General features: G+C 41.1%; 1 protein-coding gene across 4 annotated transcripts in view; it reads right to left on the bottom strand.

The window, feature by feature from the left end:
- The window catches only part of KDM3B (lysine demethylase 3B), a 69,604-nt gene that overhangs the window by 28,012 nt on the left and 15,828 nt on the right, over positions 1 to 25,764 (bottom strand). For 3 of the 4 annotated variants that reach the window (XM_086758603.1, XM_086758607.1, XM_086758604.1), the window contains exons 2-12: positions 22,277 to 22,444; positions 18,538 to 18,651; positions 18,003 to 18,108; positions 15,482 to 15,606; positions 13,970 to 14,038; positions 12,312 to 12,890; positions 8,498 to 9,740; positions 7,936 to 8,137; positions 6,391 to 6,605; positions 5,163 to 5,315; positions 2,442 to 2,549 (exon numbers count right to left, since the gene is read on the bottom strand). In XM_086758603.1, coding sequence (XP_086614729.1) covers positions 2,442 to 2,549; positions 5,163 to 5,315; positions 6,391 to 6,605; positions 7,936 to 8,137; positions 8,498 to 9,740; positions 12,312 to 12,890; positions 13,970 to 14,038; positions 15,482 to 15,606; positions 18,003 to 18,108; positions 18,538 to 18,651; positions 22,277 to 22,444 — 3,082 coding nt within the window. Of the gene's footprint in view, positions 1 to 2,441; positions 2,550 to 5,162; positions 5,316 to 6,390; positions 6,606 to 7,935; positions 8,138 to 8,497; positions 9,741 to 12,311; positions 12,891 to 13,969; positions 14,039 to 14,706; positions 14,826 to 15,481; positions 15,607 to 18,002; positions 18,109 to 18,537; positions 18,652 to 22,276; positions 22,445 to 25,764 lie in introns of those variants that run through there. The other variant, XM_086758606.1, reaches the window with a different exon arrangement.

Here is a 25,764-nt window from a genome sequence, read left to right as displayed (position 1 = left end):
CTTTGAAGCAATGCTAAAACTATGGGGAGTATGGGTGGTGCTCTCCTCTGTCCTCCTAGTAAGAGGAAGGAGGTAACGAATTGAACACGTGAATGCCTGGCGGTGTGGTGTGTGCCATACTCAAGGTTCTGGATTCTATGATCACAAAGCTACATTTGAAAAGCCAGGTCTCTTGGAAGCCGATGGGATTCACCTGCCCATGCAGGGCAAAAGAGTCTTTGACAATAAGTTGGCCAGACTTATATGGAGAGCTTTAAACTAGGTTTAGTAGGGGAACAGGATGGAGATTTGAGCAACAGAGAAGAGCCAGGGGCTGCTGATGTATTAGGAACCAATAGGGAAACACCTGTGAAATGCCTCAAAGGAATTTGGCCATGTTTCTCTCAAGAGGTGAAAAGGTTGACAGCCCAGCTGAAGTGCCTCTATATACCAATGCATGTAGCATGGGTAATAAAGCAGGAGAAGCTGAAATTCATTGTGCAACTAGAAAGCTATGATCTAATTGTTAGAGCTGAAACATGATGGGATGAATTGCACAGCTGGAGCACCAAGAGGGTGTTGGTATGTAAAAGAATGGATTGACTGCACAGACCTGTCTTTGAAAAACAGCGACGAACAGATTGAGAGCTTATGGGTAAAAATTAGGGCCAACAAATTAAACGTCTCTGTTGATGTTTACCACATGTCGCCCGACCAAGGGGAGCCTGTTGACAAAGTGTTTTTACTTCAACTACAGGAAGCATCAGGCTCACAGGCTCTGATCCTGATGGTGAAATTCAATCACCTTGATCACAGCATGCTGTAAGCAGTCAAGATGTTTAGAGTGGGTTGAGGATAATTTGTTAATCCAGGAGACACAACCCAACTAGAGGAGAAGCATTACTGGACCTGTTGGTCATCACCACATAAGAACTAATAAGAGATGTCAAGATTGGAGGCAGCCTGAGCTGCAGTGATCGTGGAAACGTTCAAGGCCAGGCTGGATGAGGCTCTGAGCAACCTGATCTAGTTGGGGATGTCCCTCCTCCTTGCAGGAGGGTAGGACTGGATGACCTTTCAAAGTCCCTTCCAACACAACCTATTCTATGATTCTATGCTTTGGTGGAATTCACAATCTTGAGGGACATGGGCCAGGTGAAGGGTAGAGTCAGGATGCTGAATTTTAGGAGAGCAAACTTTCATTTGCTTAAGGAATTTGTGTGTGGGACCCCGTGGGAAACTACTCGGGGACAAAGAAGCTGAACAGAGCTGAACAGGGCCCACATGAATCCCATGAAGTTCAACAAGGCCAGGTCCCTCACAAGGGCTGGGACAATCCCCAGTATCAATACAGACTGGGGGATGAATGGACTGAGAGCAGCCTTGCAGAAAAGGACTTGGAGACACTGGTGGATGAAAACTTGGAGATGAGCCAGTCATGTGCGCTTGCAGCCCTGAAAGCCATATTGTATCCTAGGCTGCATAAAAAGAAGCATGGCCAGTAGGTCAAGAGAGGTAATTCTTCCCCTTTTCTCTACTCAACTCTACTCCACCCCACCCCACCTGGAGTCCTGTGTCCAGCTCTGGGCTGCCCAGTACAAGACAGATGTGGAACTGTCAGAGCAGGTCCAGAGGAGGGCCACAAAAATGATGAGAGGGCTGGAACACCTCTCCTGTGAAGAAAGGCTGAGACTGTTCGCATGATTCAGCCTGGAGAAGGTTCCAAGGAGATCTTATTGTGGCCTTTCAATATATAAACAGGGATCATAAGCAAGACAGAGAGAGACTTTTTACCAGGGCCTGTAGTCACAGGCAAGGGGCAACCATTTTAAACTGAAAGAGTGTAGGTTTAGGTTGGACATAAAGAAGAAACTTTTTACAATGAGGGTGGTGAGGCACTGGAACAGGTTACCCAGAGAAGCTGTGGGTGCCTCCTCCCTGGAAGTGTTCAAAGCCAGGTTGGATGGGGCTCTGAGCAACTTGATCTAGTGAAAGATGTCCTGGTCCATGGCAGAGGGGTTGGACTAGGTGATCCTTAAAGGTCTCTTTATCATCTTATGATTCTCCGATCTTTAGGACCAGTTATGTAAACAGCCAAGTAAATGGTCAGCATTGATCATTTACTTACCCTCCCTCCAAGAGAAAAGAGAAAGGAAAAAAAACAAACCACACACACACACAAAAAACTTTCTTGCAAGTTAACCAAATCTACTGATACAACTAAAAACAGCCAGGCACAAGAAGTCACAACTAGCATTAGAAGGGTGTTCACTTCAAACCCACAGCTTGATCTTACTTGGGTTACTTTCCCTTCAACCCTTCCACTGTAGCAAGTGCAATACTCTAAATCCATGCTAGAAAAGGTATCAGCTGGAACACCAACCATCTTAGTATTTTTTCCACTTGCTTGCTCAGAATTGAGACAAAATTTGGAATTTTTCCATTCAGGTTTCAAGCATTACCTGTACCGGGAATGATCTGTGTTGGCATAAGATTCTCTGGTTCATGAGACTGACCCTTTGCACATTTCAGCCACGAGAAGACTTCCTCATCACCAATCTCCTCTGCCTCTGGAATAAAGACACCAAAAAAAAAGTAAAATTTTGTAGAAAACTCACTAAAACTTTACAACACAGAGTGTTTCTGCATCAATATTGTTTCTTTAGATTCTTTACAGTGCAGGAGATTAACCTGGTGATCTCAGAAACAAATTATAAATACAGACTATTAGAACAGGAAACAGGACTTAGAGCAACTTCTTTGCCTCTTCAGATTATAAAACTACCACAGTCATTTTTCCTTCATCTCTAGTAGCTTGTTATTTTCAATCACCTAAAAATCTTGGTTTCTAGCCTCAATTTTTAAATATCATAGTCTTGTTCTCATTATGCTTTCCTAAGTTATAGAGTAATACTATATTTTTCTTGTCATCATCTCCCAAGCTTTTTCAATAAAAAGTATCTGCTGATCAGTTCCAGGAAGAGGAAACTAAGCTCTCCTGTCAGTGTATCTACCTACAAAGCTAACAAGCAGCAAATTAATAGTTTCAAGAGTAGTCTGACAAATTCATAATTCTTCAGATTTTAAACCAAGTTTGGCCTACCAACATGTAGCTGCATAAACTGTATGTCATTCTCTTCCTTTAAAAAGGAAGGTGAGTGGGAAGGGTGTGTGAGGTAGAATATGAGAAGGATCATATAAAACTTCATTTTAGAGTCCTTTAGACCTAGTATCTGCATAGGTTGTTTCTACAGCACAAAGTTCAGAAGCCTCTTCAGGCAAGTAATTGTATTTAAGTAATGCTTCAATTCTACATTTTGGTCCATTCCAAAATTCCAGACTTGATTAACAAACCATAATTACAACACTGTTTTTAGGAAGACATCGTTGGTAAGCCACATATATAGACACCTCCGCTCCACTACCATTTCACATTGTAAAATAGCAGTCTTTTCAGTGCTGACCCTCCTCTGTAAACCAGTGAGTAAAAACTTCTCATATGCCCAGGATACCTCTTCATTTTTACCTGGCATAGGTAAGATTATAACATTTATTTCCTTGATGTCAGAAGAAAAGGAGTTTAAGAGACTATTGCCCTTGAATCATGGACATCTTTATACTACAATCTGTCAGTGATATATTCAGTCTCAAATGCTTTTTCCAAACATGTGCAAGTGTCAGATACAAGGAACTCTATTCTACTTACTTTCAACTATTTGCACTGTACCCTGCAGAACCACATTTTAAAGATTGTCGTGCTCTCTTCTGGTGTATTCTGGCAGAAATTTCATAGGCTTCATTATTATACTGAGTCTGGCTGGGATGGAGTTAATTTAATTCATAGCAGCTCATGCGGTGCTGTGTTTTAGACTTGTGACCAAAACAATGCTAGTAACACACTAATGTTTTAGCTATTGCTGAACAGTGTTTGCACAGTGTCCAAGTCTTCTCTATTTCTCACTCTACCCAGCCCCACCTAGCAAACAGACTGGGGGTGCACAAGAGGTTGGGACAGAATACCACCAGGTGGATGACCCAAACTAAGCAAAGGGATGTTCCATGACATACAACGTCACACTCAGCCATAGAAACAGAGAGGAGGGAGTTTAAGCAGGCTAGCCATCTTTTGCTTGGGAAACTGCTGCGCAACAGTCTACCCGTGGGAGGTAGGGAGCGACTGCCTTTGCATCACTTGCTTTGTTTTGTTTTCTTCTTCTCTTTTTCTACTTCTCCTTTGCTTATTAAACAATTTTCATCTTGTCCCACATGTTTTCCCGCTTTTACTCTTCTCTTCCTCTTTACCCAGTGCTAGTGCCTTGGGGGAATGAGTAAGTGGCTATGTGGTGCTTAGCTGCCTACTGGGATTAACCCACAACAATGACACAAAAATACATGACTTTTTATCTATTTTAAAAAGCCCATTGTTTTCATAATTAATTCAGTATTCTCTGGCACATTTATCATAATGAACAGACAGCAGTACTCACACTTCTTAACATCCAGTATTTTGTACATCTGCTCGATATAATAATGTAACCGTCACTAATAGCCTTGCACGTAATATTGTCCATTGTCAGCACCCACACTACCAAAGCTGTCTCAATATAATAAAATACACAAAAAAGCAAACAGATATTCACTTCTGTAATGACACTGTGCCTCCATTTGCTAGAAATCAAACAATGAACTTTTTTTGTGAATTACAAACCCTAGTGCATCAAGGAATCAAAAAAAAAAAAAAGAAAAAAAAAAAGAAAAAAAAAAAGAGAAAACTTTCCAGTCTAACTCCTCATTACAGAAAGGAGTTCTCTGCAACGTCTCTTTACTAGTTCATCTTGTGATGATTCCAAACTGTTAAGATATTATTTACTTTTTCTTTTATACTTTCTGAAAAAAAGACAGAACTATATAGTCGTCTGTCTCAATACACTGGCTATGCCTGCCGATGCTGTAATTTTAATAATCAAATTCTAACCAAATAGATAAAACACGGGTATCTAAGGAAATGAAAAATGGAATAGCAGCATATAAGATAGTAGCACCGAAGTTCCAAACCTCCAGCCTCCCAGGCTGATACTCACTAACTCTCCCACAAAACCTTCAGCAACTTCCTAGAAACTATCCCCACTGAAAGCCAGCCAGTTCTAAGATTACAGTAGGGAGGAAAAAAATCCAGTACTCACCACTACGTGGACGATTCTTCCTCAGCCGGTAACAGTCCAGACAAACCCCAAAACCACACTTGCGACAAACCCAATGAATATTGAAGAGTGTTGTCTCACATACATCACACATTTCCCTCACACCACGTACTGCTCGCTTCCATGCTACTTTCTCTATAAAGAGAAGGAACATTAGGAATTACTGCTTTGACATTTTGCATTTCTCCCACCTAATTTGAGAATATCACAGTAACATTGATAAAGAAACAATTTACAGAAACACGACTTGAGGGCAGAGTATAGAAACATACACTTTTTACATACAGAGACATATTCTTTGAGTCTCTAGTCTTGTAACAATATTAAAATTCCCATTTCTAAGAGCGGGTAAGGTCAAGTCCCAAAATGCACAAACTACAAGGAAACAGAGCACCTTACAGAGTTCTGTAGTAACTGAATTTCAAGGAGCACTTATGGAACTTACAGCAAAATTATGAAACTTCTGCTAGTTTTATGAACAAATAACATGAACTTATAAAAATATAAAGAACACATATTTAGTTTTACTAATCAGATGCCTGTCAACTCTTTGGATTCTAAACCAACACATTTGCTGAGGAAGGGGAAGTCCTCTACAAATGGCTGTCCTTGTACATTCCAGAAGCAAAAGGGAAAAATCAGATAGTCAGAGCGATCCACATGATAGGCTGAACTGGATACCTTTAGAAAATTTTTTCTAAACCCACTCTTCTTGTGGGACAGTAGCAACACTGGCAACTACTTGCTCAGCTGAGCCCTTGCAGGCTGAACACAGGCACTGCTCCCTCCCTAGAAAACCCTGAGCTTTTACGTGATGTCCCTAGAGCATAACAGCATACCAATATGTAAGAAAAGCTGCTCATTAAAGCATAGCTGGTCAGTGTGATAAGCATTCTGGACTTACTTCTATTTTCTTAGGAGCATGGGTCAGCTGATTTCTGCATTTATTTATTGAAAAATAATTTAATGACGTCTGGGAAAGTTACTACTAACTTCCCTGGTAGTAATGTTGCACTGGTCCAAAATAAAAAATCCCAAATGCTGGTCCCACAATTACACACACCCCAAAGAAGTGAATATAGCCTTCTCTTTGTAAGAAAAGGAGAAGCATTTATCAAGAAATTATATTACACCTTCAACTATATTCCACTGCATTGTACACACATTACACAGAGAACATGGACAAAAACACATCAAAAGCCCAGCTTACGATGTGGCTCCACCATCATCATTGCCTCCTTCTCTGACATAACAAGCTGGCAGAACTGGTCCCCAACATTGGCCAGGATATATTTGGAAGTTTCCAGATCGATCCCCTCTGCAGGGGAAGAGGAAGGAATCCACAGGCTCATGGCATCAGGGTCACTCTGTTGTGGGTTCAAGAAACCCTCTACTCGTAGAATACCTTTCCGGGTAAATACCAGCCTGCAGAAAACAGGATGGAGTAACTGAGAAGCTGCTCAATCACCTTTCACTAACTTATAATGCCATCTATGTCAGAATATAAACCCAGAAAGAGGAAAAAAGGCTTGCACAAGAGTGCTATACTGTACAGACAGTACAGTTATTATGCAAATCCAAATAACACAAATCCAAATAACACAGAGAATAAGGTAGACAAAGGGAATGGCTGTAAAACCCACTAGAATGAATCTCCAGGTCTCAGTAACTGTTGATGGGAAATTCCAGATACGGGAAATTCTACACACGGGAAATTGCTACAGCTTAGTAAGTCACATTTCTCTATACATGATGACAAAATTCAATTTATTTGGGCTGCTGCAAGATGCAGCTTGTAAAATTATGCGTGGTTCTCATTCTCTATTTTAACTCAGGAGAAAGTTATTTCCCAACTTTTGGGAAACCAGTATTTCAGTTCTGGCCAGGGCTGCTAGCACTTGGCAACTGCTCTAATAGTTCACATGACAAGACATACAAAAATCCTTATTGTACCTATTATTCTTGCCACTGCTCTCCATAGAGACAAGTCACAACTGTTTTTATCAGTAGCTGTTGACCCTACTAATCTTTGCATGATAAAAGGTGTAACAACACAAGTTACAGAACCCTGAACATCTCCTGTCAATATTAAACACAATTTCATTTTCGAGCAAAACTGATCCTGTCTTTAACCTCAATGCCAGATTAATTTTTAACAGGTTCAGGAAGAGAAGTAGCTATAATCCTGACTGGATGGGCAGCACATACTGAAAAATCACTTCATCCTTTAAATGCCAGAAAGTGAACAAACATCTTTTTGGAAAAAGATGCATAGCACTTGCTAGAATAGGCAGTTAAGAAAGATGAAGAGAAGCATGATAGGTCAGAGAACTGTAAGATGTGCACATGACACAGAGAGAAGACAGAGGCAATGTTCTACTCCTAAAAATCAGTTATGTACTCAACAAAACCTAGTCAAACATTAGCCTTATGCTAGCAATGTTTAGTTACTTGTTGACCGAATTAAAACTTTCTTTCTCTTGTGAACTCCTTATGAAAGGGGGAGAGAACAGTTATTGCATACAAACTGCTATTCAGCAGTAAAATTCTACCCAATAAAGCAAACTCAGTCTCCTGAGGCTGGACCTGGAGGCTCACTTAGTATCACATAGCTGTATCTTCCAACAGCAGCTCTTCACACCACAGTGAGGGAACTCCAGTCAGGTGATGCAGGGAAATGCAAGACACTCAAAATCTTCATTATTGTACCCAAGCTCTGCACATAGACTATGTATGAAGGAAGGAATTTAAGCACCTCCGGAAATGGAAGAAGCGACATGCCACAGTTGAGTCATCTTGTTCTTGCTCCTTAAATTTGCGGTACCGCTCCAGACGGCACTCCCGGCACTTGTGCAGATGTGGAGCTACATTGATGCAAGAGCCATCCTGGAGAAAAGGCTCACCTGACTGCTTCAGCTTCCTCACCTTACTTATATCTTTCAGCACAGACTGGCCAACTGGGTGAGGCAAAGTAGAAGTAAAAATCCATTAGTTAACTGCAACAGCAAAAGGATACTGGCCCCAATAAACGTATTTTCAGAGATGTGTATGCTTATATGCATGCAAAAAGCAATAAGAGTGTTCAAGCCTGCAGCATACCACACTTCTGTCCTCACAAATATAGGCTTAAACATTTCTTAAAGTGAACATGTTAATTCACATACACAAAGCATTAACCTTTAGCCTTGCAAGTATCCTGTGTGCTGAGTATGAACGAGGTTTACGCCTTTGGTTATTTCACATAGTTCATCACACACAAGATAGCCCAGTATCCCACCTCCTTGTGCTTCAAAGACACCCTACATTCAAGTCATCACCTTTTAGGGGAGCTGTGCGAGGCCGACCCTTTGGGGCTTGCTTCCCTTTTCCTTTCCCCAGCAGTAATTCAGCATTGCGCTCTGCATTGGGGCCTAGTTTTGCCATCAAGTGGTCTGGGATTCCCTTCATACAAGCCTTGGCCTGCAGCTGGTCTTCAGAATCACTCAAATCTGACAGGTCACTATTGGTACTGGAGTCCGAGTCCTGTTTGGATGTCAAGCTCCGCTCATCTAGAGAGAATCTTTTCACAGCTTCAAAAGGGGCTTTGTTCTCCTGTGGAAACTCTGCCTGTGAAGAGAAAAAGCCGGGTGGATGTCTGCCAAACACATTAGAAAAAGTTTTCAGAAGAGGATTGTCCTGCTGCCCAGGCCCAACAGCTGGCTTTTCTTCTGTTGGGCTGGAGGAAAGGGTGGGCATCTCAATAGGCTGTGTCAGGTTGCTGGTTGGTGAGCTGGAACGGCCGTTCCCTACAGAAGGGCTCTGAACACAAGCAGCAACTGTTGAACCAGGAATACTGGAGATCATCTTTGTGGAGTCAGTTGTTATAAACAAGGTCTTCTTCTTAGCTAGAGAAGAGTCTGTAGAGGTGAGTGATTCCGGCCAGCTAGAACTGGCCTTATGACCCACAAGTGTAGAGGGAGTAGAAACACCTGTCTGAGATGAAGATGCAAAGCCACTGAAAGGACTAAGTTCTGCTTTCTCAGCAAATGCCAGGAAAGGGTTTGAGGGCTCCTCTCTTGATAGTTTTGGGGGCTGTAAAAATAGGTTTTCATGACTATCTGGAGGGCGAGTATTCAAAAGACTTTGTGAAAAGGCTGGAGTAAGGGTAGGCATAGATTCCACAGGCAGCTTCCGCTCCACAGAACTGCCAGACTGGGCTCCTGGTTTAGTGTCCACTGAAACAGTTTTACCTTTACAGATCCCAGCACCCCCACTCTCTGTACACTGTTTGAATGAGTCCCGACTAGAGGCATCTTCATTCAAGCTCTCTGAAATGACTGTGAAGTAGTTACTGGAAGGTAGATTTTGGGACATGCATTGAAAAAACAAGTTCTTGGACAGATCAGAATCTTTCTGAGCCTCTTGTCCAGTACTACAACCAAAAGGAAATCCAGAAGGCTTGCTTTCTGGAGTCACCACTCCATTTGATTGGCTTCTTCCACCCCCAAACACCAAGGACTGGGAAGCGCTTGGGAGAGAGACTCCAAATCCAGAAGCAGCCAAAAGTGAATTTCGGGAATTCTGAAACAAAATTAAAAAGCATTAGCCTATTACAGGATTCCTGTTTGATTCAGCAATAGTTTGGTTCACCTAACGGTACAATTAGCGTTCTACATATCCACCTGTCCTAAAACTTCCAGTAGAATTATTTACAATGGATAAACTTCTTTAAAGATTCTGCTAGATTAACTCTTCCTACCTACAAGCTATTGAAACTAATGAGCTAATGGTGTCCGTTACATACTAAAGACACATGGAGAAAAGGAACACTTAATGTCTTATCACGCTTTAGGACAGAATTGAGACACAATACAAAGTGACCTAATTGACAGAAAAGCAAGTTATTTAAATTGCTGATTGTTTTAATTCAAATCAGCAAGCAGGGAACCTTCACTGAAACTGCTTTTCAACAATCTCCCCTCTTTCACCCTCCCCCAAGATCATCCTGATAAGCTTTTCCTACTTAACCAGCACCCTTGAAATAATTAACTTAGTTTGCAAATTTAGTTAAACAAAGAAAGAAAGAAAGCCCTCTAGCAGTTAGTGAACAAACTGTTCTGGTCACAGAAAGCCACATTTGCTGACAGGTAGACAGATACCTATGATGTAGTGCCTTCCAGGGGATTACTAAGTAGAAGTTAAGTACAAAGGGCTTAATTTTTTATGATCTTCAAATACTGGAAAGTTTTCTGACTTGCAGATTTCTACTAGACCCACAACTGTGATATGGAAAATTCACTTGCTCTCTTCTCAATTTATACTTACTCAGATATTCTCGTTCTCACAGTCCTACTGTAACTGATTGTATTCTGCAACTAACTCAGCAGTTCTATTTCTTTTCTTTGGGTTTCCACTCAGAAATCTTCTCCTGAGGAATACTCATGATTAACACACTTTTACTCCAAGGCCATGTTAACAAGCACAGCCTCTGCACAATACATCTTACTGGTCATTAGTGTCACTGCACACCTACTACACTGCAAACTAATGTTTAGCTTGTTTCTTGTTATCAATCTTCAGCTGTAATAACTTTAACAACATATTCATGTCCCTCATGACAGTTTTTCCAGATGTTAGAATTTCAGGTATTTATTTTTAAATCCAAAGTAATTTTCACAAACTGAGTTCTAACAGTTTTAAAAAGTATATGAATACGAATGCAAACTGAGCTTATTAAGTAATCTCAAGGACCAAATCACACTATGATAAACTGGACAGTCTGAAGCAATAACAGACATGAACTACCTACAACACTCTTACTGATTTACCTCAGATTCCCTCCCTCAAGGAAAACACAGTTTGAAATGGACTAGTGGTCTGCTTGCAAAATCTGAAGCCAGATTATTAATAATGATTTAAAACAAGTGATTTAGGACTGGGGAGAGAGAGGGAAGGAGAGGTGGTACCAAAATTTCTCAGTACAATTAAAGGTCTTCCTTGAATTTTGACCATTCACCTACAAAATTTGTAGTTGCTTCCAACTCTGAACTTTCTTCTTATTTTTGGGGTTGTTTTTTGGGGGGTGTGTGAGGAGGGGGTGTATGCGTGTGGAAGAGAAAGTAGGTTATATTGTTATACGACAATTGAATTATGTAACACTCCTGTCGTCTACAATCCTATTTCTTCTTTTCACCTTACCATCTACGAATCCTTCTCCCAAGGTAAACATCTTGTCTTTCCCCCCATTCCATTAGCCAACACAAAAGACAGGGATGAAAGTAATCCATTTAACATCCTGGCAATCACCTTCGACTCTCTAATGTATCTCCCATTTTCTTCACTTTTTTAATACAGTAGACTACGAGTTTCTTAATTTTTGCTGTACTTACTGAGATGGGGTTTTGACTTTGTTTTGTTTTTACAAGCCTTCACTTGATTACTTTAAAAGTCTTCTATTTTGTTTTTAACAGAGTTTCCCTTCTACTTTTCCAGTGTTCCCCTTGAAAACCAAGACATAACTAAAAGGTCTTCAAGCTGCTTCCAGACTGAGCTCTTTATTCAAATTTATTTTAAAGGTATCTATCTCAAATGTTTTAATTATTTTTTTTTTCAGCCCTAGACAGTATACAATGTGACTGGCCTTTTTTTTCTGCTACAGAGATATCATAGCTGTAAGAGACAAGTTGCGCATCTATAAAAGGTCCTATAAATGCAGCCTCATTGTTTTATTTTAAAAAAAAAAAAAACCAAACCCAGAAACTTAAATGTTCAGCTCAGTGCACATCCTCATGCATATTTGTTTATATAAAAGCAAGATGTATTAAGTAGGTTATCTTCCTTATGATACACCAAAATTAGGTCTTTTAAGTGCAGTGCTTAAAGTGACTTTAAGGTTGCATTTCTCAGATCAAGGGCGAATAAAGATAAGAGTGCTAAAAAGCTGTCTCCTGCAACTCCTCCACCAAATACCAGTTTTCTTTTGAGTTCTTTCTTAGATCAGATAACAGAAGTTCCCTTTGTGAGGGGAGAGATTCATCAGAGAAAAAGGAGTTTTCTCAGTTCCATGGACACACTTTGTAACAGGAACATGTTTCAGAACATCTGTTGCAAATATGTATGTCTCTTGAACATGCTGGATCATGAGCTACTCACCTCTCCCTGGGCTTGTGATCGGCCTGTTTTCGGTTTCTCCTGTCCAGTAACAGCTGGCAAACTGGTATCAGAGATTCTCACAGTTGTCGGCGTCAAAGCAGTTGTAGTAACTGCAGCTGCAGAAGTCACTGTGCCTTGGCCAACTTGTTCCAGTGATTTTCCTGCCTCTTTACATCCAGATCCAACTAGCAATGCTTGTCCCGCCACAGAGGAAAATGGAGTGAAAGGCAACGGTGTGTCACCACCAGCTGGCTCATCTTGTACTACTAGTGTTCGGCCATTCTCTTTGGTGTAAGTGGCAAAGCGAATATTGCGATTAATCTGAGGAATGAATGAAGGCAACTGTTTGGCCCTTGGATCCAGTCCTGTTTCGCTATTGGAGCCTCCTTTCCAAGGACCTCTGCTTGCCTCACCTCCATCACTACCATTGCTATCCACCTCACCCCTCTCCTTTAGCTTCTTTGTCGCAGGATCACACCCAGAATCTGAAGCACTTTTCCTCCTCCGTCCATCCTTTCCCTCCAGACTTTCCTTCTTCTTTTTCCCTTTAGAAGATTTAGCTGCTTTTAGGGCCCCTCCCTATAACAGACAAATCCATGCAATCACTAAACAGAACAATCTGTATACCTGTTCAAAGAAAAGAATACATTACACTTCTCTTAAGCTTAGGAAGATTTAATCACAAATTGAGACATCTGAGAAAAGATACTACGCGAACACAGAACACAAGCATAAATGCAATCTTGTCTTTTTTTGTACTAGAACAGGATCTTCACAATAAGATTCTGAGTTGAGTTACTTTGCAGTAGAACGTACCACATCACAGCAGACTTTGGGAAACATGCAACATGGCCATATTCCAACATAGTTCCTGCTAATGTTTGAAATCTATTTGCACATTAATTTTTGCCACAAGTCTAGTCCCCACAGTTCTTTTGCAGAGCACGCTTTCTGTCCGCTACCCAAAGCCTACAATATTTAACTACAGGAGATAGCTTGCCGTTTAGCCTAGGGTAAAAAACATAGATTCAAATGTTATCATTTGATAGCATCAAATGATAACATATCATTTGTTATCTCAGGTTGCCCAGAGAAGTTGTGGATTCCCCATCCCTGGAAGTGTTCAAGGCCAGACTGGATGGGGTTCTGAGCAACATGGTCTGCTGAAAGATGTCCCTGCCCAGGGCAGGGAGGTTGAAACTAGATGATCTTTAAGGTCCCTTTCAACCCAAACCATTCTATGATTCTATGACCATGGACTTCTCAACTGAGGCAATTAAATGCCACAAGCATACCAAACCCTGCTTCAGAGAAGTCAGATGATAATTTTCAGAAATGCCTAAAAAGTTCTTTGAAAAAGCACAGAGCACATTAGAAAAAGGCAGCGGGCACAGAGTACAATAACTGTGATTATTGAACCTCCCCAGCAAGATTCATGCTGAACTTAGTAAAACAGGCCTAAATGAAAAGAGAAGATTGTTTAAAGAAAGCTATGACTATCTCTCAAGGTGGTAAAGATTTTCCTCTTCCATTTACATTATCAAAAGCCCACAGTGAACACAATATCAGTTTTCAGTTGTTTCCATGGTTGAGATTTTTTAATATCCAAATCTTTATGTAGTTTCACACTGCATATGAGACCTGAATTGTTGTAGTACCTCGCTTGGAGAAGTCTTATCCATTACCACATGAATCAGTCGAGGATCCACCGACTTTATTTCACCACTCTTAATTTTCATGCAGATTGATATTGAGGAGGTAGGAGGAAGAAAAGAGGAGGTTAGTTTTTAATTCAGAGTATATAGTATCAACATAAGAGACCTTAAACATAGTATTACTCTGCAGTCTCCCTTCCATTCGCCTTTTCCTTCTATCCCACTTCCTTAATAATACTACAGCCTTCCAGTTTACCTTCTATCCTTTTGCTCCTTCTCCACTTCAAAACTTTCAGATTTGATCCCTACCACTGTTTCCTTGTATATTCGTTCTACTGAGCATCTCTAGAGACATTCGTTGCATTAAACGCAGCTGCTCTTAAATTTGATTTAGTACTGCTTTAGTCTTCTGCACATTTACTCTGCTAGATGTAGAAAAGACTACTGGAAGGAAGCAGATCAATTTATGTTAACTATCCTCATCAGTGTCTCCCCAAAAGGAGCTATGAATCCTCAATCTCTGTAACTGTGCTTGGAGGTTACCTTTTTATTTCACAGTAGAAACACAGTACGTTGGGTGCTTCCTGGCCTATATCTGCTGAAAGCATATACCCCACAATTTCAATGCCTCTCCAAAGTACTATACTTATTCACCATAGACAGTGTACTTTTTTCCTGTGCATCAGAAATACATCTAGTAGTCACAGCACAGGATTACTGCATGTGTACACAGGACTTACCAGGCACACTAAGTGCATTGATTCTGCACACATCTTTTTCTGCACATGGAAAAGGCTATGGGGTGGAGGGCGTAGGACATGGGACAGGACCCCAAAACACCTGAGAAGAGTGCTGCTGCTACAGTAATTTACACACAGCACCACAGACCTGTTCCTAGTTGCTCAGGAAAAAGGAAGTCATTAGGAGCAGGCTGCTGGCAAGAGTGAACTACCTGTCAGACCACAGAATAATATAACACAAACCAGATAACTCTAGCAGTGCACAGATTTTCTGTTCTGTTTACAACACTTACTGGCCTTACTGAATAGGAACAGGGCAAAAGGAAACAGCCTAAGCTAAAATACTTCAATCAATTTTGTTTAGACTAAGACTTCATCTTCTATGCTACACTTATTTCAAACCAACTTTTACAGCCTGATAGAAGCTGAAAGAAAGCATAGGAAGACCACAGCATAACAGATGCAGAAGGTAGCTTTCTATACGTCAGCACGCTCTCCCATCCAGAAAGCTACTTCCAGTATTTTTTCATATCGCACTCATTTCCAAATAAATTCTTATAGCTTTATTTATAGAGGTGGGCTATGTATCATCATTTATTATGGGAAGTCATCATAATAGAAAAAAAAATATTATGTGAATCACAACATGGATAATTACTCATCTTTTAAAGCAAATAAAGAATTAAATGCACAAGTTTTGGCGAAGCTGTCATTCTCCACGAGATATTGAGGCACTGTATTTTAGGAACACCAAAGCAGTGCTTCATATTTTTACCTCAGTCACAGACACCTCCATAAGACGAGTTACTGGGTCTTGATGGCTCACAATACCACATAGCCAGCTATTTTCATCCTCTGGTTGGTAAACCTTAACTCTTTGGCCTTGGACACTGTAAGGACCTGTAAAAGAAAGACTCTGAGTACATTTTCCAGACAAGCTTTGTGTCATACTAGTTAAGAGTCATACAACAGAAGAGAGTTCTGTGCACATAATTAGGGCTTGAAGTGTCATCTTTCAGGTGGAAAGATGTTAAAACACTGGGGCTTCTGCTGCAAATCCTGCATAAGCCAAGCATTCTATTGTAAAAAGTTAATAAGCCCTCATTGCTGTAACTCAAAGCTATTGTAAAGACAAAACACAGTCTACAAGTAAAAAAAAAAAAAAACAACTGTGAAAGATCAAAAACTCATTCCTTTGAAAAAATGAAGCTAGATGGGGTCTCCTTGTTAACTAAACTCTTTTGCTTTTTAACCTACAGGTCAGTAATTACGAAGCATCAATCCAGTGGACAGTCAGCATTCTGACTGAGTCCAGATAAATCAAATCTATGCTGCATGCAGTTCAAAACAGAAACATGTATTTGTAACTGTGGAAAATTTAATAAAATTGCACAAATATCCAATGTCTCTAAACCAACCAGTCTTAGTTCTTTGACACAGGTAATGGATCATCTACAGAAAGGTTTCCTCCGACCCTGCCCTCACTCTCCACATCATCATGAAGAGCTTTCCTCCTACTATAAGTCCAGACAAAAAATAACTTTGTTAACACTAGATCACCAAAATCCACGATCCAACAGCCCGTATCTGATATAACCAGAACTAGGCACTTCAGAAGAAGGCTCCAAACTGGACAATTCTGAAGCTACCTGCTCATGTAAGAAGTACTCTTCTCATAGCATTTTTACCAATAAACCTTTTATTTAACCATAAGGGACCAAATCCTCATTAAGAATTACATTGTCCTTCAAATGTAATACAGTGGCCTACCTCTAGGGTGGTCACCCGGCCCACAAACCCAACTCTGGATAGAAAACTGTTTTAGCATTTAAACTAGAGGACCTCAATCTGAAGACAAAACCTGCAGTCAGGCTTAACTCTAATATACAATCCAGACAACAATCAAGTATTAGCTTTATGCTGAGTAGCCATGGCCACACCATATTTTCAACTTATACAATTCACATATTAATTATTAAAATGCCAAATTTGAATTTGACATAGGAAAAGAAATTGTTTAAAGATCCACAACTACAGAGTAACTTCACTTCCAAATTTCCACATTACAGAACAGAAACATAGAACAGGACCAAAACCAAAAATTTTCTCATGGTTTCGTCCCAGCTGTCAACTAAGTACCACATGGCCACTCACTCAATCCTCCTCCTCAGCGGGATGGGAAGAAGAATTGGGAAAAAGAAAGGCAAAACTCAAAGGCTGGGATAAAAACAGTTTAACAGGACAGCAAAGGAAGATAAAACAAGGAAAAAAAAAACAGTAACAATAATTTAATACACTAAGTGCGTGATTCACAGTATAATTGCTTACTGCCTGGAACCCAAAGCCCAGCTCGCTCCAAGCAGTGATCCTGCCCCCTAGAGCCCTCCTCACTTTATATATTCAGTATGATGTCATATGGTCTCAAATATCCTGTTGGCCAGCTTGGGTCAGCTATCATGGCTGTGTGCCCTCTCAGCTTCTTGAGAACATTAACTCTATGCCAGCCAGAATCAGGACAAAATTAAAAATTAAAACTTAAAATAAGGGAAACTGTAAATACATAGAATCATTTAATCGTTAGGGTTGGAAGGAACCGTTAAAGCCCATCCAGTCCAACCCCCCTGCCAGGAGCAGGGACATCTCCAACCAGATCAGGTTGCTCAGAGCCTCGTCCAACCTGGCCTTGAGTGTTTCCAGGGATGGGGCGTCTACCACCTCTCTGGGCAACCTGGGCCAGTGAGTCTAATCTTGTAATCTGAGTCTAATCTTGAATCTACCTCCCTCTGTTTTAAAGCCATTACCCCTAGTCCTATCACAACAGGCCCTACTGAAGAGTTTTTCCCTGTCTTTCCTGCAGCCCCCTTCAGGTATTGGAAGGCTGCTCCTCTTTTCCAGGCTGAACAGCCCCAACTCTCTCAGCCTGGCCTCACAGGAGAGGCACTCCAGCCCTCTGATCATCTTCGTAGCCCTCCTCTGGACCCTCTCTAACTGGTCCATGTTCTTCTTATGTTGGGGGCTTGGTGATAACATGGATGTTATCACCAAGATGTTGTCCTACTTTAAGTACATCTTCAGTGCTCATTCCCAGTTGGTCTTTCTGGTTGTAGCTCAGCAACTGCTTACCTGTACCTGTGACAAAATAATGCTTCTTTGTAAAGAACTTGCAAAACAATACAGAAAATTGACCTTCCAAATCAAACAGTAACAGATACTATTACTATTCTCCTTCACAAATGCCAGCATAGCCCAGCTGTTCCACAACAAGGTAGCTTTGAGATAGAAAAACAAAGTCTCACCTCTACTAAATATATCCTGAAGTTTCTGATCACTGATCAATGCATTGACAGATTCTCTTAGTGAAGGCTGTTCCTGCAGAATCTGATTTTGACTGTCTGTTCCCATCTGCCAACAATAAACAACTTTAACATAAAAGTACAGTCTTTTAAGGTATTAGAATCATTAGATTTTAAGGGACAGTTTTTGGACTGCTCTTAGAGACTGACAAACAGAAAAAAGTACGATTAAAACTGATGAACGTGCCAGAAGGAAAAAAAGGACTAGCTATGCAAAAGCTGTTACAGCTGTTATCAGCCACAGGATGCTTGACAGCTAGCCCTCCAACTGACCAATATAGAGGAACTAGGACTTTTCAAATGCAGAGGGAGGTTAGTGTAAGCACCTGGAAAGGCAGGGAAACAAAGGCAAATACATGAACAAGCAGTGAAAGGAGGAAGGCAATAATACATAAGCGGAACAGCTTAAAAAAAGAATTAATCTGACAAATACAGCACAAAGTTAAATTTCCACTTTAACCGAATACAGTTCAAATACCTGAAACAAACGTAATCCACTGGCATCAGACAGGAAACGTAAATGTCTGTCCAGAAGAAATTCCACTGGGACCACAGAGCCTAAACCCAGCTTATCTACTAGAGGAGTAAAGGTCTGTGATGAACAAAACCAAAGGTTATAAAAATGACTCAGCACACACACAAACCAACAATAGTGGTTTTCACATTCTATTTAAGCATCACAAAGAATAAAAAGTTTCATTTCTCAACTTGCACTGTCCAATGCCTGTGTTTTAATGCAAATTATTACTCATTATGTCTAAGCTAATAATTATTGCAAGTGTGGCATATTACAAGAAGGAATTACAGAAAATTGGCTCCACTTCTTCACTAGAACTTAAAGCAGAACTCAAAACACCTTTTGTGGTATTTGTTTTTTCACAGGTAAGCACTTTCTCATGCTCATGTCAAAAAAAAAAAGCTTTGGTTAATGGTTCAAACTATCCTCCATATTTTGGTTATAGTCTCCTGAAAGGAGTATTTTTATTCCTGTACAGAAGTCGGTTGTAAGTAATTTACAGGCATATTATTACAGGTGAGCTTTTTTTGCTAGTGTTTTGTGCAAAACTAAAGTTTGTAAGAGGTGTATTATTGATATTCAAGCAGCAGGACAAATCACTAAAAATTCCTAGCAGAATCAGAACCATAACCTTGTAACATAACTTGCTGATGGAAGAGGAACTTGCCAACCATTGGAGTCTTCAAAACGTGTTATCTGTCTCAGGCTCACTCTTAGATGATTTTAAACACACAAGTATTCATTACATTTCTGCCTTAACAGCTCTCATAAATAGAGTTCACACTCCATTTTCCTGTATGCAACAGTATCAATATAAAATTTATTTTCTCAGTTTATGTAAAACTATTTCCTAAAAGTGAACAGGACTACAAGAAAGAGACCATTAAGGATGAATATATATTCATAAGTGATATATCTTAAAAAAACCAAACAAACAAAAAAAAAAAAAAACCCAAAAAAACAACAAAAGAAAGAAAGAAAAAAAAAACCCCGAAAAAAAAAACCTGAAAAAAAAAAGGTCATCCACTTTGGAATGCTAAGTAGTTGGCTTCCCAGAATTGTCTACATTGCACATACGTACTCTGGTGTTTTGGCAAACTCCAGTCTGTACCCCATGAAGTTATTTTGATAGGCCTCTAGTACTTAGTGAAAGCTTGATTGTTCACATGGCTGTCCAGAGTACATGGGATGGAAACATTTTTTCAGCAAGTCTACAGACGTAGTCCGAGTTATAGTGGAAATACTCAGGGATTTTAGCAGACCCATATTTGCTTCTAACAGGTTGTGACCCAACCAATTACACAAGTAGTGTGTAGACTATGGTAAGACCCCCAAACCACTCAGATATCAAGATATTTGGGAATCATTTGAAAGAAATTGATCTTGTATAAACACAGTTTCCCTGATGAAATTAAACTGGGGTTCACTCTTAGAGACAAGTTGGAAATACACTGAAAGGAAAACTCTGTCTATGGAAAAAACACTATATAGAGAATCTCTGCTGTAAAGGCCTGATTTTCTTCTGCCTTAAGACAAATGCAATAAAAAACCCCTCAGAGAACAATGCAGCGCTGAACACATTGCTTTGAGCCTAATTGTCCATTTAAAACACTAAATTCAAATTCTAATAAGGTACAAGGTCCTTGACTGGAAAAAATATTGCAGTGTGCCCCCACACAAAACGTAGTACTAAAAAGCAGAGAGTAGGATCCGAAGCAGTCCAAGGACTGCAGGAGGAGAAAAGAAACAAAAGAAGGGCAAAATAATAAAAATCAGTCTGCAAGAAAACGAAGGTAGGATTCTCACACATAATGATCTTTCCTCTTCAAAAGCCACTAAGAGAAGAAAGAAGGATTTAAGTAATGCTCTCTGGTACATACTACTCATCAGGATGTTTGCAGAATGGGCATACTCAGATACGCTAGCCAAAACATACCGGCTTTGTTCTCAAGTGACACGACATGTAACTCCCATGTAAACAGCAATATGGATAACCACTTCAAGGAACAGGAGAAAATTTTGCATGTTATGTTGGTTAATGTCAACAACAACACTGAAATGAAATTTTTAGTTTAGATTAGAAGTGGCCAACTTATGGCTTATAACAAGGTCAGGCACAGTTCACAGTCTATCCTCTTCTCCAAAGTGCCTTCAGGAATAACTATAAAATGATGCAGCAACCTTTACCATACAGAGCTCTAGAGAGTCCCCGGTAAGACCAAAAAGCTTATTCTCACAATTTAGAATAGTTTGTGTTGGTTTTGTGTAGCGGAGGGGGCTACAGTGGCAACTTCTGCGTGAAGCGGCTAGAAGTTTCCCCTTTGTCCAGTGGACTCTGCAGGGTCTAGGGTGGACTCACCACTGGCCAGGGGCGACTCAATTGACTACAGTGATAATGCCTCTGTGATAACATATTTAAGAAGGGGAAAATTATAAATTTTAAAAGTAGTGAAGAAGCAAAAGCACGGGCAGAGGGGGGGAGATGCAAGACTCGTGGGCCTTGTGGCCCTCACCCTCTGGCTTCCGGACGGGCAGATGTCTGGGCCCGGCCTGGCCGAGAGAAGCAAAGAAAGGAGATGTGAAGAGAACCTGCGAGGTGTCTGCCTGAGTCAGTTGTGAAGAATTTCTTGAGAGAGGAATGGCTGCAGATGCCAAGGTCAGCAAAGAAGGAGACGGAGGAGTAATGCTGCTCCTGGCCAAGATTCCTCTGCAGCCCGTGGTCAGTCCATGGAGGCCCACGGAGGGGCAGAGATCCACCTGCAGCCCGTGGAGGACCCCACACCAGAGCAGGCGGATGCCTGAAGGAGGCTGTGGCCCGTGGAGGGCCCGCTGGGGCAGTCGTTCTGGAGGGGCTGCACCCCGTGGAAGAGATGACCCATGCTGGAACACTTCATCAAGGACTGCAGCCCGGGAGAGGGACCCCATGCTGGAGCAGGGGAGGGATGTGAGGAGTTCTTCCCCCAAGAAGGAATGAGCAGCAGAAAATAACGTGTGATGAACTGATCACAACCCTCATTCCCTATTCCCCTCTATGCCGCTCGGGGAGGTGGGTGGGTGGATGGGGGGGGTGGGGGGGCAGGGTGGAGATAATTTGAAATTAAGGGAAGAGGGGAGGGGTGGGGAAAAGTTGGTTTTGTTCTCTCTCATTATCCTGCTTTAGTTTTATTAATAATAAATTGAAATAGTTTTCCCCAAGCTGAGTCTGTTCTGCCTGTAACGGTAACTTGAATGATTTCCCTCTCCTTATCTCAAACCTCAAGCTTTTTGTTATATCTCTCCCTTACTGCCTTGGAGGGTGGGGGGAAGAGAGAGAGAGACTGTGTAGCTTGGTCCCGAGCGGGGCTAAACTACGACACCTAACACACTCAAAGTTCTAAAAAAGGGAAAAATAATCTTTTCCACATGTACCACCATGTCTTCAGAGACTCACTGGTAAATACTGCATTTCTGTGAGGTAACAGCTTTCAATTTCTAGGACAGGAACTGGAAGCATGCTGCCTCTCAGATGCCTTTTCAAAGGCACTAGAATTCCTAGTTAACTGTTCTCTGTTCTCTCCTATCTACCATTTTAAAAAAATCCATTCCCAAGTAATTTTTGGTACCTGCAAAGAGGTGCCCTGTATAATATCCAAGCCTTGTGTTTCACAATAGAGTTGATGCAAACCTCTGATGACATGAAAGCTTTCAGTAAAATACTCACCAGTGCAGGCCATTGCGCCAGTGAGACTCGAGTCCCCTGAAGCATAACTGGATCATTTCGAGGTGCCCAAACCAATGATCCTTCCAGCAACAACACTATAACTTCTTCAGCATGGACTTTCACCCAGGCATGTTGCTTCCAGTTACAGCCATCAAATTCCACAAAGATCTGATTTAAAAAAAAAAAAAAAAAAAAAAAAGAGAAGGCATTTCAGCTCTCTTCAGACACTGAAGATAAAAAAATAGATTCCTACAATCCCTATCAATAAGAACACAGCAGCTTGAGTCAGAAAAATCAGGATAAATATTGTAATAACACTGAGAACACCACATCTACATAGCTATCAAACATTACAAAAGAAACAGGAATTGAATTGACAACAATTACTAACCTACAAAAAATTATATATCCCCAAAATAAACCACTGGCTCCAAAACCTGCCTTTCCCCATACAAAACTAAAGGTGTGAAAATTGTTCATCCCAAAATGCAGCTGATGACCCAATGCAAGCCTCTTTCACGTTGCAATTTTTTAGAGAATTTAGAGACTCCTTCTTGGCACTTCAACAGACAACCTGTATCAGTATGGTTAGCTGATATTCACAGAATCAAATCCTTCAGCTAGGAAAGTTTGTGTTTGTGACATCCACTCTAAATCAAGTTTTGTGTTGCCTTGTACTATATTAAACTCCCTGAACCAAATAAAAATATTTTGGATGGCATGAGATTATCCAGAAATACCTACTCAATAGATTTTTTAACTTTATTTACAAGTGTGACAATATAAACCATGCTACAATTCTAAATCACTATTCTGAGATATCATTCTCTTTTTTTCTATCACAAGAGACAAATGTTAAAGCCATATGAAATTACATGGCAAGAATGCCAAGAACAGGAACATGGGTTACAAGTCTTATTCCACATCCTAACAACTAGGGCTGTTAAATGTTAGAACACAGTTGCATTTCAATCTTTCAGCTACAGAACTTACATACTACACAAATAGAATAAAATATGTCAGATGAACAGCAAGAAATTCCTAATCAGTTAAGAAACACCGTAAGCTGGACAGTCAAAACAGAGTTCTGTAAAAATTACGAGATCACTGGGGGTAACGGGGCACTAACAGGAGACAGACAGCTCTCTGCTTTACCAGTAAGCCTTTTTAGAAGGGGTATTAGAGACCACTCATACGCTCCTCTTCCCCACTCCTCCCCCCAGACTCAAAAGCTCAAACTCCAAGGGCAGAGGGAGAGAATATGAAGCAACTCTCTTGATGAATTCTTGAACTCCATTACTGCTTAAACTAGCCTGCAGAGAAAGAAGACTGAACCTTTCAAGATATCTTTCCTCCTGTTCAACAAATTTCAGCAATATAGTGGAAATTGGATTGAACACCTTTTCGGTTTCAGTAGGCCTGTATCTTTCTTAGTACTATATTTGTGCTACTCTGGCAGCAGAATGTGACATAAAGAGAAGACTATCATATAACAACAACAAAATGAAATTATTTGTTCATATGTAAAGTATTAGTGAGGTAGTTGTCTTGTTATCATTCTCTTATTGTAAAGGTTATATGAAAAAAAAAGTTGTCAAGAAGAGCTATGAGAATAACGCTGACTTTGGAATGTATGCCTTTTTGCAAGATACTTAAGAATCTGATGAAAAGGAGAGGAGATTGTATAAGTAACTATATAGGCAGGACCTCTCACAGGATGTCCCCTTCAACTAGCTGGCAAGGATCACTAAAGGCAGACATTCAAACAAGCGATAAAGTGCAGCTTACCACTCTGTCCCAAATAAATAAGGATACCTATCAGCTTTATTTTTAATTTCTTACTTCACACAAGACTTAAACAAGTCAATTTACCTTGTGACACACATGAAGTAAGACTATAAGAAAATTTTTTCCAGTCCTAACCTGTAAGACACCCCACATTTCTATGAAACATTATAGGGTGATGAAATGGAACAGCTGTACTTTTAGCTGCAAATTTAACACGACTTTCTAGTTTAAAAAAAAAGTAAAAAGAAAATTTCTACAAGAAATAGCCTGTGATGAACTTCAAGATGGGTGTTCCACGTTTGTTTAAGAGTCTTACTAAGTATTCTGACAAATACTGTGTACCCATCATATACAAACCAGTAGCAATGCCATCTGTAATATTCTAGCAGATGTTACAGCAGGACCCCCTTCAATCATCTACCAAAGGTCTGGGAGTCTGGGGAGGTCCCCACTGATCAGAAGCTAGCCAACATTATTCCAGTTTACAAGAAGGGCATGAGGAAAGACCTAGGGAACTACAGACCTGTTAGTCTAATCTCAGTACCTGGAAAAAATACGAAAATCACACAGGGTGCTATTGAAAGACATTTAAAGGACAATGCAATCATCAGGCACAGGGAACACAGGTTCACAAAGGCAAAGTCCTGTTTAATTTAATCTCCTCCTACGACAAGACCACCCACCTAGTGGATGAAAGGAAGGTGGTAGATATAGATTTTCTGGATTTTAGTAAGGCTTTAGATACTGTCCTTCACAGCATTCTTCTGGACAAGTTGTCCAACTGCAAGGTAAGTGGCTTCACAGTGCACTGGGTGAAGAACTGACTGGACAGCAGGGCTCAAAGGGCTGCAGTGAATGGGGCTACATCTGGCTGGCAATCTGTCAGCAGTGGTGTTCCTCAGGGCTCAATCCTAGGGCCAGTGCTGTTCAATATTTTTATCAATGATCTGGATGCAGGAGTTGAATGCACCATTAGCAAGTCTGCTGCTGATACCAAACTGGCAGGTGCTGCTGACTCTCTCAAGGGACAAGAGGCCTTGCTGAGGGATCTAGATAGACTGGAGTACTGGGCAAGCACCAATGGCACGAAATGCAACAAGAACAAATGCCGGATTCTGCACCGAGGATGAAGTAATCCTGGACACAAGTATAAACTGAAAGAGGAGCGGCTGGAGAGCAGCCCTGCAGAAAAGGGGCTGGGGGGGCTGGTGGGCAGCAGGCTCAACAGGAGCCAGCAGTGTGCCCTGGCAGCGAAAGGGGCAAACCGCACCCCGGGGTGCATCGAACGCAGCAGGACCAGCTGGAGAAGAGAGGGGATTATCCTGCTGTACTCACCCGTGCTGCGGCCCCACCTTCAGTACTGCGTGCCGTGCTGGGCCCCACCATTTGAGAAGGACGTGAATGTCCTCGAATGTGGCCAGAGGAGGGCAACCAAGCCGGTGACGGGGCTGGCAGGCATGTCCTCTGCAGAGCGGCTGAGCACTTGGGGCTTGTCTCCTTTGGAGAGAAGGAGGCTGAGGGGCAACCTCGTTGCTCTCTGCAGCTTCCTGAGGAGGTGATGTGGAGAGGGGGGTGCTGAGCTCTTCTCCCTAGGATCCAGGGACTGGATGCCTGGGAATGGCTCACGCCTGTGTCAGGGCAGCTTGAAACTGGACGTGAGGAAGCATTTCTTTATCAAGAGGGTGGTCAAACCTTGGAAC

This window comes from Chlamydotis macqueenii, chromosome 14 (assembly GCF_036417535.1).
Source record: "Chlamydotis macqueenii isolate bChlMac1 chromosome 14, bChlMac1.mat, whole genome shotgun sequence".
NCBI classification, from domain to species: Eukaryota; Metazoa; Chordata; class Aves; order Otidiformes; family Otididae; genus Chlamydotis; species Chlamydotis macqueenii.
The sequence above is the reverse complement of the archived record's forward strand: the minus strand, read 5'-3'. Positions and strand labels throughout refer to the sequence as shown.